Genomic DNA, 12,697 nt, shown 5'->3' on the forward strand with positions numbered 1-12,697 from the left:
GGAGGGGGGAGCGTGAGTTCGCGGGTTGGGTGGACCGGACTCCACGCCAGGGCTAACAATCTCCCACTTGGAGATCGGTACACCTGCTACAACGTCTCCTTCCTCAAACTGAATCCTCCACTGATAGTGTTGTCCTTTACTTCAAACACGAATCCTCCACCATGAATCCTCTACCTTGAATCCTTCACATGTGTATCCTCCACCTCTACAACTCAAATCCTCAGTCTTAACTCCAGAAGACCAACTGAAGCTGTGCATAACTTCAGTTTCTCAAGAGTAACACCCTCATAAGCAAACTCCACATAGCTTTGCACCTCCAAGCTATTTCCTGGGTCACTCTTGTCTCTTTTTACAACTCCCACTGCATGGGCAACATCCTGCCTCTGCTGAAAGCCTTTTCCAACAAGTTTAGTATTGTATTTGTCATCAAATTAAGTCTTCACACTGTACACCCACTTGTTGTGCAATGCCTTCTTCCCTGGTGGAAGTTCTGACAGCTCCCACTTGCTCAAATTTTCATCTTGCAAGATTTCTTCATAGGTCTGTGGTTATGTAACATTTGTCTGTGAAACAATAAGAATTGGTGCCCCAGACCCACTCTCTTCTTCACTTCCATCATTGCCCTGCACTATGGCCTTTGATAGATTTTCAACCACATTCAAAGCTCCTGAATCCAACATCAAGTCTTCAATAGAACTATGAACTGCCAATAAAAATGCATCCTGTGATTCTTCAGATACCACATTTGCGTTATCATTCACCATCTTCTTAGGATTCCTGCAGTTTTTTTTTATGTGGCTAGCCTTGCCACAATTTCAACAGGTTGCTTGCTTACTAAACTTTAATTTTAATCTCTCTATCCTTGAGTTTCTGTCATGTCATCTCCCTCTGAAATCAACATTCAGTGTCGAACTCGAACCTGAGACCTCGACAGAATCTTTCCTGCGAACTTCCTCAGCCAAAATCAAATCACGAATATCATCGTATTTTAGTTTAGATTTAGCTGCAGAACTACTAACTGCTATCCTCATGGCTTCCTAACTGTCTGACAGATCAGTACACATTTCTCATCATCAAAATCAATTTCCACATACGAAAATTGATTTGTGATAGTATTGAAAATATTCAGGTGTTGAGCAACAGAAACACCTTCCGCCATCTTCAAATTGAATAACTTCTTCATCAATTCTTCATCACTTCTTCATCAAGTGCACCTTGTTATTCACCGATGGCTTTTCATACATACCTGATAAAGCTGTCATTAGATTTGCAGTTGTCTTTTCCTTGACGAGGATGTGTGCAACAGACCTCGATAGAGTCAATCGAATAACCCCCAGAACTTGTCGATCCAACAAATTCCATTCAACCCCATCCATCCTTTCAGGTCTTTCCCCAATAACGGAAGATGAAGTTTCTTCTCATAAAGATAATTCTCTATCTGCATTCTCCAATAACCAAAATCTGTGCCATCAAATTTCTCAATCTCTGAAATTTTCACTCACTTCATCTGCAGCCATCATTCTTCCTCAGATCTGAACAAAGCTCTGATATCAGTTGTTATGAAATATGTACCAGAGCAGTTGATGTGGTATATATATAAATTAAACAGGAGAACGATCGACGAAGCGAAAAATAGAACGAATAGAACGAGACCAGAAAAGAACACAGATTTACGTGGTTCGACAAATTGCCTACGTCTACGGAGTTGCAGAGGATTTTGCTACTTAAGAAAATTTACACCAGTCGATCACGTCGACTTACAAGAGGATTCTCTCACTTATCGTTGCTCTCTCTCTTCTTCTTTCTCTGTTATTCTCTCTATACACCGAGATACACCGAAGAAAACTCTACACCGAGATACACCGAAGAAGACAAACTTACAAGAGAAATAAACCCAATTTCTCTTCTGCCACTAGGGCTGTCAAAAAAGCTCGTTGTCGCGAACAGTTTGTGTTTGATTCGTCAATGAGTTCGTGTTCGATTCGTTCAATAAGTAAACGAGACAAACTTGATCAAATTGATAAACTTGATCAAATTTTTTTCGTTCGGTTAGTTAAACGAACTAAACACGAACAGTGATGCGTTCATTCGTACTCGAATCGTAGATATTATATATTTATATAATATAAGTTATATAATTAATATAATATATTATTTATATATATTAATATTAGAGATGTCAAACTGACTCGTCATTTGCAAACAGTTGGTGTTCGGTTCGTGTTCGGTTCGTTCGTTAAGAAATGAACACGAACAGTGACTTTACGAACAATTTAAAATACGAGCTTATTTCAAACAAACTAAATTTCAAACGACCGAACACGAACGCAAGCTCTGTTAGTTCGTGTTCAGTTCGTTTACACCCTTATCTGCCACAAGCCACCAAGAAGAAGCCTAGGGAGAACAATCTTCTTCTTCTTCCTTCTTCTTCCTTCTGCCGCAAGAAACTACTCCTCCTTGCACTTCTTCTCTTCTATTATCCCGTGGAAACCCGAACAACTCTTCCTCTATCCCGAGGAAATCTAAAGAAGAAAATCGTGACTTCTTGTGTCTTGTAGATATGAAGAAGAGTCTCTCCTTTTATCACGAAGAGAACGAAGCGAAGTGATGCTTCGCTTCCCGAAATAGAGGAGGCGGGAGCGGTTTCTGACGAAGGGATGCTTCTCTTCGCAAAAAAGAAAGGAGGGAGCGGTTATTTGTGAAGAGGTGTGACCCTTCGCGATCGGAAGCGTCGTTTCACGAAAACAAAAGGAGAGGCAGTCACGGGTTGGGTGGACCGGACTCCACGCCAACGCTAACATTTTTGTCGCCCTCATGTGTAATAAAAAATATTAATTATCTTATACAAGTCAAAATTAGACAAACATAATGAAACCCGATCAACTAGTTATGACAAATGTGTCGCAAGTTGACACCAGTGAAGTGTGTCTACTCTTTCAAAAATATTCTTTATAATCTTCTTTATGAGGCGATTGTCCCAATGCTCTCACTTTAGACTATTCTTGTAATCACATCATTTAGAACCAACATATTTCATTATCCAATAACGTAAATGATGAAGAAATTAAAATTTAGCATGCAGATTAATTGATTAAAAATTAAATAAAACAACAAATAATAACATAAATTATTTTATATCTTCAAATATAATATTTTATCTCTACAAAAAATATATATATATATATATATATATATATATATACACACAATCCAACATCTCAACTTTACTTTTTTTTTTACATTTATACCATCCAAATCTTTCATATCGATAAACAAATAGGAGTGATAAATATACCTTTTCATTCATTGGAAAGGTGGAAAATAAATAAAACTTAAAAGTTTATTTGTTAAATATGTAAAATGCAATTTCCCTGCACTTAGAAATTCTACAAAACAGCAGGGCGTAAAAAAGGCACTTTCATCAGAACACCATAACAATCTGCACACAAGCGTAGCACAATTAGGGGTATAAATGAACCGAACACGAGCGAGTTCAGGCTCAGCTCGCGTTCGACTTGTTTATTTTTGCCCACAAAAAGTGTGTTTGTGTTCGGCTCATTTGCTTAACGAGCCGAACATGAGCTGCTCACGAACAAAGAGTCGTTTTGACAACCCTAATCACGTAATCATAAGATGTTAAGGACTGGGGCAAGATTTAAAAGTTATTGTTTAGATTAAAACATCATTTGAATCGAATTTAATAATTTGTATTTTATTTTCTTAATTAATACTTTTAATTTATTATAAATCTTTGTATCCTTATAGTCAATTAAAATTTTTAAAAAACACTACTCATCAATATATATATAATCGATGAGCATTATTTCGAGCCAAAACGAGCTGAACACGAACGAACAAATCCTTGTTTGTGTTCGGCTCATTAACTTAGCGAACAAGCCGAACACAAGTTGTTTGCGAACAACGAGCCATTTTGACAGCCCTAAACACAATCATTAAGAAACTATAAATAACAACTAGTGAGCTATCGCATGATTTGAAACTAAACACATTGCTCTTGATGACAAATTCAAGCCAACGGTCAACTTTAACAACAAAACCTTCATACCATATGACAACAATCAGAACACTCGCAATTACAGAAACATATTCTGATAGTATCATAATTACTTGTCATGTTGGTATAGATCATCTATAGAATCTTAAATAAAAATAGTAGGAAATAATGTTTGTAGGTAAATATAACTACTTTATTCCTAGTTGTTCATAAATAAAACATTTGTCAGACAAGCTGGATGTAATTACACAATCAAGACAGATGAACTCCAGCTTCCAATGCAGAAAAACTTAACAGGTCAACAATCATTGGCTTTCACAATTAATTAGAAGGAACATAAATTACAGCTACCTTAGGTATTCATAAATACGGATAATATAAATTATGAAAGCAAGCCTAAATCGTGGAATAATATAAAATTGATATACATATATGGGCTCACATTAATGCTTTCATACCAATATTAATATGGCTAATGTTTTTGTGATTCTCCGTATGGCAATCTCTTCCTTGCCTTCCCACAGTTAGCAGCGATATTATATGGTTTTTTTACCATCTTCAAGCTTGGCTTTATGATCATAACAGCAATTATCGTCAAGAATGTTATCACCAAATAAAAATAACATAATCAATCGGTCAGCCAAAGGGTGAGGATGAGTTAAGCTGGCTTGCATGCTGACTCGAGCCCGACTCGTTAACAAGCTCGCGGGTCGAGAATAGGAGTGTAAATGAACCGAACACGAACGAACATAGCTTGTGTTCATGTTCATTTCTTTTGAAATTAAGCGTGTTTGAAATAGGCTCGTGCTTGAAATTGTTCGTAAAGTTACTCTTCGTGTTCGGTTCGATTTGTTTGAAATAAGTTTGAAATATTTGAAATATTTGAATTGTTCGAATATTCAAATTGTTTGAAAATTGTTTAAATTGTTTATCATCTTAAAATACTTTATTTATTAATTATATTTAACTATGTATAATTTTAATTTTATACAAGTTAACATAGTAAATAGAAAAACACTAAATATAAATATAGTGAATTAATATATAGCTATTTAATTTAACCGTAAGAGACCGCGAAAACACCGCAAAAATAACTGAATAGTACCTCAAAACACGCAAAACATCTGAATACTACCACAAATAACATTGTAAAAAACTACGAATCAATGGCTGGCAAAAAATACAAATAATATTGCAAATAACATCACAATAATACATCAATACTACCGCAAATAACACCGCAAAGCACCGTGAAACAACGGTTGGTCAAATGTGAGAATAATGCCGCAATAACACCTGAATAGTACCTTGAATAACACTGGGAATCAACGGCTTGCAAATAGCGCGAATAATACCGTGAATAACACCGGACGCACGATCGCGGGGAGGGCAGAGCCAGTAGTATGTTTTCTCCAAACGCGGGGTGCGAGGTCGAAAGTGCGGTATCGTGTAATACAAAAGAAAACCAGTTTATCCCACAATAACGAAGACACGGAAAACAAACACCTGACGATAAGTTTGAGCCAAAGGTGCCCTGACGATCATCGAGTGTTATTTTTTGCTCTTTTCAAAGCTCTATTGTTCTTTTCATATATGTGATATTCTTTTAGAAATATTGGAGTTTGAGATAACAAAAGGTATATATATATATATCAAACGGATCTGGGAGCTTAGAAAATTTTAGTTTAATGTTTTATTTTCCTATTTTCTTATGTATCTCGCATATTTCGTTTATCTAAGTATTAGATTTTGCAATAAGATCTATATCGTTTGCTGAAAAATCGAGAAGCATAAAGATTGATGTTCGATTATTCATATTTTCTTATGGTTCCTAGCATTTGTTGTCTTCCTTTTTCCTTTCAATTTTTGGCATTTTTATATGGTTTCTAGCATTTATGGGCATCTGTATACATATATCACATAACTCTTAACATATTTACATATCTAAAATCTAAACATTCATAATTATAACTATACTGCCCAAATTCTTGACATCATATAAAAATATATCATCATCATTATCTTTTTAAAAGCGAAATATACATTTTCATGCATAAATTTATCACACCAAAATATTATAACGGTAAATATCAAAATTTGAAGTCGAATACATAAGATTAGATCACTATGTACGTAAATTTCCAAATTATTTATAAAAACAAACGGACAAACATAAGCCTACCAAGTCAACGCATCGTCAAACAGAAAGACAAACGTTAATCCAACAGATAATACCATGGCAGATAACCTTTATCGAAAGAAGAAAAACAAAATAAAAGAGGCGATTTTTATGCTTCGATCGATCACAGGCGAACCGGAGCATTAACAGCAGGAGTCGCCGCCAATAGCAGTGGCTTCTTCTTATGAGTGGAGAGCCCAAAAAGCTCTCCCATGTCCACATCCTTCTCGGTCATCCCGAACGGTAATTCCCAGTCAAAACTATATAAAATATTAGCCAGAGCAAGCTCTATGCTCGCCAAGCCAAGTGTCATTCCAGGACAGATCCTCCTTCCCGATCCAAATGGAATAAACTCAAAGTGATTCCCTTTAAAATTTACTTTTTTTAGCTCGAATCTCTCCGGCCTGAACACCTCTGCCTCATCCCAGTACTTGGGGTCCCTTCCAATGGCCCAAGCGTTTATGATCACCAAAGTCTTCTTCGGGATATCGTAGCCATGGATCTGCGTGTCTTTCATGCACTCACGTGGAGCTAATAGGGTTGTTGGGGGGTGAAGACGAAGTGTCTCTTTCACCACCATCTTCAAATACTGAAGCTCCTCCATGTCGCTTTCTTCTAATCTTTCTCTGTTTCTTCCTACTCGCCTGACCTCTTCTTGTGCTCTCTTGATGGCCGCCGGATTCCTAATCAGCTCCGTCATCGCCCACTCCAGCGTCACACAGCTTGTATCTGATCCCCCTAAAAACATATCCTGCAAAAACAACAGAAGTTTTAAATTACATCTCTGTCTCTGTTTCTATATATGTAATGAACAGAACAGAACGATATTTATATATACCTACCATGAGAAGGGCCTTCATCTCTTTGCGCGAGAAGAGATAGCCAAGTGATGGATCCAGTTCCTTTTGACGCTTCAGAACATCATCAAGGAAATCTCCGTAATAAATATTATTAGCATGCTGTTTTAATCTCAAATTAATCTCTTTTTCAAACACACGATCCATAGCCCGAAAGCATCTCTCAATCTTAAACCGCCAACCAGTTAAGAAATCAAGCCACCAAAACGAAGGGAAAAAGTCTCTGACATTGAACTCTGTCATCAAAGTCATCATGCGCATGATAAGATTATAGTGCGGACTCAACAAGCACTCTCCATCAGGGGACGCGCGCTTGCTGAAAACCTCTCTGAATGTAATATTATTGAACAGACACATTGCAATCTCGCTGAAATTTATCATCTTTCCCTGCAGCGAACGTTTTGCTATGGATCCGACCATGACACTCACCTCCTCCTGTCGAATAAAGCTGAAAGATTGCACCTTTCCGGGATTGAACATCTTGTTGCTGCCGAATCGTCGCAGTTTCTTCCATCCTTCGCCGAAAGGGGAAGCGCCGATGTCTAAGCCGCCATAGGAGAAGTGAGTGACAGCGGAGAGGCGTGGGCGGCTGCAGAAAACGGTGTCCTGATTTCTTAGGATTTCTGAAGCGACTTCTTGAGAGGAGGCGATTATGGTGGAGGTTTGGCCGAGAAGCAAGTGCATGAGTGGGCCGTGTTCTTTGGAGAGGCGGCGGAAGGCTATGTGGAGGATTTGGCCGAAGAGTTTATGAAGAGATCCGATGATGGGGAGAGGGGATGGGCCAGGTGGGAGTCTGAAGTTGTTCTTGTAATGGTTGTATGATGATCTTGCGCGAGAGCGGAGGAAGATGATGAGTAGATATGGGAGGAGTAGGAGAAGGAATACGGAGAGGAATGAGTTGGAATTGGAATTGCCATTCACGCTGGTGCTTGTTAATTGATGAAAGAGCTCGTCTTGGACAGGGAGAGCCATGCTGTTTCATGGCTTTTTCATTTCTTCGTGCTCTGCATTTATAGTTGCTGTGAGGAGGGTGGAAGGTCCGGCCCGCCCGGCCAATGGTTGAAGAAATCAGCCGTCATAAATAAATAAAGAAATACGTTGGACAATACCTAACATTTGGATTAAATAATTCAATACGGGAGTTGAGTTTGGAAGAAAAAGTTTTTTTTTTTCTTAGTGAATTTAAGATATCACTACAATAAAGATTGCTTTTAACAGCCATTTTGGAAGAGGGAAGAGTATTACATCGGACTCCGAAGGTATGTTTGAAGTTCAATGAAATCACGCCACGTGGAGGTGACATAAAAATAAAAAAAAATTGTTTTAACACAAGAGGAGTATTCCTCCCGTGTTATTCCGCGTTATTCAGGTGTCATTGTGATGGTATTCATATATTATTATGTTATGAGAATATTTCCGGTGTTATAATAACACAATAACACATCAATATCACCACAATAATATTTGAATAACGCATAATAACACGGGAGGAATATTCCCCTGTGTTACTGGGCCAGATCACGAGAAAACGCGCATGTTTTCTTTTTTATTTTCTAGAGATTTGAGTGAGGGTCCTTGAAGCCACGTGTCCGCATATCAGTGGACTCCAAACACACCTCTACATTAAGAGTCCTGATAGAATAATTTTCCGCTCCACAGCGATTTAAACCATCATAAAGGGTTTTGTAACAGTTTGAACCCCAATGCGGAAAGCCAAACTTCCATAACGGTTTAAACCACCACAAGTGTTCTAAGCCGGTTCATGTGCTTCTAAGTTGTGTTTGGGACGTCAAGCCACACAAAAATTGAATTTAATCAATTTCTATACGAAGCAAACACTATTCAGAATGTAGGGCCATACAAACCAAGCCAACATATTAAAATAATGACAGAAAAAATAAAAAAAAACAATATTTTGAATGTCTGACTTGGATAAGATTAAATTTGAAACTTAAAAAAAAAAAAAACTGTTTAAATAAATGTTAAAACTTTAATTTTTATATATACACCACTCAATTTATATGTATTTACATCTTGAACGACTAAATAAAAATTTTACATATATGTCGCCTAATTCCTAATAAATAAAGAGATTTGATTTGAATTCTGAACAACATAACCACTTTACCAGCAATACTTTCAGTAGGAAGAACAATTGTACAAAAAACTGCACAAGCTTTGAAGCACCATACTTAATTCACTGTGTACCCTATAAAAGTTACCAAGAAGATGGAAACTAACTGGTAATACATCGGCTAAATGTCCGAGACAAGATAGAGGCTTCATCACAACAGTGAGGAAGCTCGGGCTTCATCACAACAGTGAGGAAGCTCGAGTGTTCTCTATGCAAGAGTCAAAAGTGATCAATAACCATACACACATTTCAATGATGAAGCGAAAAATGCATAAGAATTATGTTATGTATATATATTTCATATAAAAATTATTTATTTGTATTTCTGAACAAACCGAAGTAGCTACAAAAAAGAACAAAATAAAATTAAATTTAGTTCATATGAAAATTTCATTTTTAATATTGTTATTTTCTTATGAGTAATTCTTGTCATATAAAAAGCATAGCTGAGGATATCCAAGCATCATTTAATCATAGAAATGTAGCAGAACTAATGCATATCCAGTGGATCCACACAGGATAGGTTAGAGACTGTAGAGACAGATCCAAGAGAGTTAGTGATGTTACTACAAAAGAAGAACAGTCATGGATGCTGAGCATCTTCCAACATGTTAAAGTACATAAATCAGCCCAATAATAATTGTGTTTTAACAAGTTTGAAGAAAATAATGGAAACATTCAACGTGTTGTAGAAATAAAACACGAGATAAGCCAATAATCACAATCTATCGTATTGTGTTCACAGAACAACCATTTCCTTTCTATCCAAGTTTATGTTTCTGCTTGTGGATGATGTCAGGTAATGGGAATACCGATTGCAGTGAAATTGTCCCACATTATAAATAGTTAAGTCCGGAGTACCAAAGTTCTCCATTTCTTGACCATATTTTTATTATATCCTCACTACTACAATGGAAGCATCTGCCTTAGCCCCTGTAGTAGTTTTAGGTACATATCACCTAGTTCCAAGGTATTTATATATGTAACAACTTAACTTTGCTTTTTACATTTATAAATCCCGAATTTTTCATATCAAATAAAAAATACAACAATTTTAACTTTTAAAACGTGAAAATACACTTTTTCATGTAGATGTATGGCGGCATACATGTAAAAATTGAAGTTGAGGTGTTAGATACATGAATACGTAGGAATTGAGCGGTTGGTTGTGTTGTTGATGTTAATCATTTCCACGAAGTTTAATCCCGTTATTTTCACTGAGCACAACATCTGTTACAACTACAATCTTTGATGCTTTTCATCAACATCATCGTTGATGTATGTCAATGCTAAATATTTCCACCTATTTTGAATCATCATTTTCAAGCTTGTACAGCCTTTCTACGTTTCAACCATCCATTTTCTAAGAAGATCTTTAATCAGATCTTATTTAAATCTAACACCTCAATAGTCCTCTTTTTTATTTCTACCTTAAGGTTCTCACTACATCTATCATAGGAGCCATCTTATGCACTTCACATATACTATAATGTTTGGACACTTTCCTGGACTATGAGGCTAGTGCATCCTTTGCAATTGATGACCTCCAATAAATTTCCATCATTCGATATGAATCTAGAGGTATGGCACGGATAGAGATGCACCTTACTGAGCAAGTAACATTTAAATTTTGAGGAAAAGTCGTCAAGAAATATAATTTCAACAAAGTTATAGTCAAACTGACCGGCTCAACGAGACAGATCTAACGATACCAAAATTGGTCCAATTCGAGTCAATTCAAGCCTCTATCAAACAATTAAATTAATTTTGAAAGCTTTCTGGACTAATTTAGAAGGTTAAATAGATGTCAAATATGACGAACTTATAATCATATCAAGCGTCCCAAGAAGGCAAATCCAATGAGCTCGACATCACTCAATTCTAACATCGCTAAAGTACTTAAATGTCCATCAAACACTATATGATCGAGGGAATCTTTCAAGATGATCCAATCAAAGTGGTTCATATTCATTCATTAATTACAACCGAGGAATGGAGTTTGAAGCTTGAAGAAGACTGAAGCTCGGAGAAGGAGCTGAAGTTGTCTCTTTCTCCTGCAATCGCCGACCACCGTTGACTACCACTCTTTGGTCACCGTCAATCACCATCGATCGCTGCCCACTCCTTACGATGAAGCATTGTGTTAATCAACAACTGACAACATGGAGTCACGAAGCAACCTGCGAAGCAGGGCGTCATCTCGAGCACAGTTGACCCCAAAGGCAGTGCAACAACGCACCCTGAAGTCGGTGTAACAATGCACCCCAAAAGACAGTGCAACAATGCACCCCAAACACTGTGTAACAACGCACCTCAATGATGGTGCAACAATGCATCTCAAAAAAGTGGTAACAACACGCCTCACATATGCTCATGTATCTCCTAACTCTGGCTCACATGACCTACAGATGTCATTACAACTCATGAAAACAGCCTACATGACCAACTACAACCTACGTAGTTCACAGCTCGTGTAGCTCCCAACTCAGACCCCTGCAACCTACAGACATCATTACAACTCTTCACTATGGGTGGTGTTGTTTACATATCATGTAGCTTCTAAATCCAGTCATTGCGGCCCACGGACGCCATCACAACTCACCATTATGGCTTATACAATATATTTGGTCCACAACTCCTATAACTCTCAACTATAACCTTCGTGGCTAACTGATCCTCCTGAAGCAACCATCCACGACCCACATGGCCAACTACTATCATAGTTAATAACTATGATTTCTACGACAAGCTGACACTACAACCACCTTCTATATTACTCACGACAAATTAGTACCTCGCACAACCAACTATGACCCTTGCAGCCTACTGTCGTCGAGATTTATATCCAATTTACAGATATCTAACTTTGTAATATCATCTTCTCTAATTCAGTAGAAGAGCGGACATGTGTACTCACCATTCATAGTGGTTTCACGTGCGATAGCTTTCAACAATTTTTCACGTAAAAAATCGAGGTATCTCATCCGGCTTACTTCTCTTTAATTACATAAGTGTGTGATGGGTTCTCGTGCAATACTAACACCATGAATCTTCTACCACGCATCAATAATAAATAACATATACTAATAACATTATTTTAATTTGCATGGGGGCTCATAAATTTTCCTTTTTTTTTCAATTTTGTTTGCATAAATAATCTTACACCTCTCATGAGCTTTCATTAATTTATTTAGATATGATTGCTAGAGATTTTTACTTAATACTAGAAATCAAATACTCTTAATCCCTGCAAATGATACAGCTGGTGCAAAAAGAGAGATGCTTTACTCGTTCTAAAGTTTAGCATCCCTTCAATTCGTTATTATCTTGCAATTTCTACCAATTGGCGCCCTTTTTTGTTTTGATGCTAATGTAGTTTTTTTTAATTATTATTTAAAAAAAAAAAAAAAAAAAGATCATCACGCTTATTAGTTACATGTGTTAGTCGGTGAGGTGTCCTTCATGAGTCATTTTTCCCCAGTTGGCGCATTAAGTAAATTAATGAATATATA

The 12,697-nt window shown here is 37.0% G+C and overlaps 1 protein-coding gene across 1 annotated transcript; it reads right to left on the reverse strand.

Moving 5' to 3' along the window:
- Positions 1 to 6,186: 6,186 nt before the first annotated feature.
- Positions 6,187 to 8,059, reverse strand: LOC110032818 (5-epiaristolochene 1,3-dihydroxylase-like). The gene is made up of 2 exons (XM_020736581.1): positions 7,037 to 8,059; positions 6,187 to 6,945 (listed from the first exon to the last, which is right to left on the reverse strand). The coding sequence occupies exons 1-2, from the start codon at positions 8,021 to 8,023 to the stop codon at positions 6,319 to 6,321; spliced, it is 1,614 nt and encodes a 537-aa protein (XP_020592240.1). The 5' UTR covers positions 8,024 to 8,059; the 3' UTR covers positions 6,187 to 6,318.
- Between the last annotated feature and the right edge of the window lie 4,638 nt (positions 8,060 to 12,697).

The sequence above is a fragment of the Phalaenopsis equestris genome, unplaced genomic scaffold (assembly GCF_001263595.1).
Source record: "Phalaenopsis equestris unplaced genomic scaffold, ASM126359v1 Scaffold001032, whole genome shotgun sequence".
In the NCBI taxonomy this organism is placed as follows: domain Eukaryota; kingdom Viridiplantae; phylum Streptophyta; class Magnoliopsida; order Asparagales; family Orchidaceae; genus Phalaenopsis; species Phalaenopsis equestris.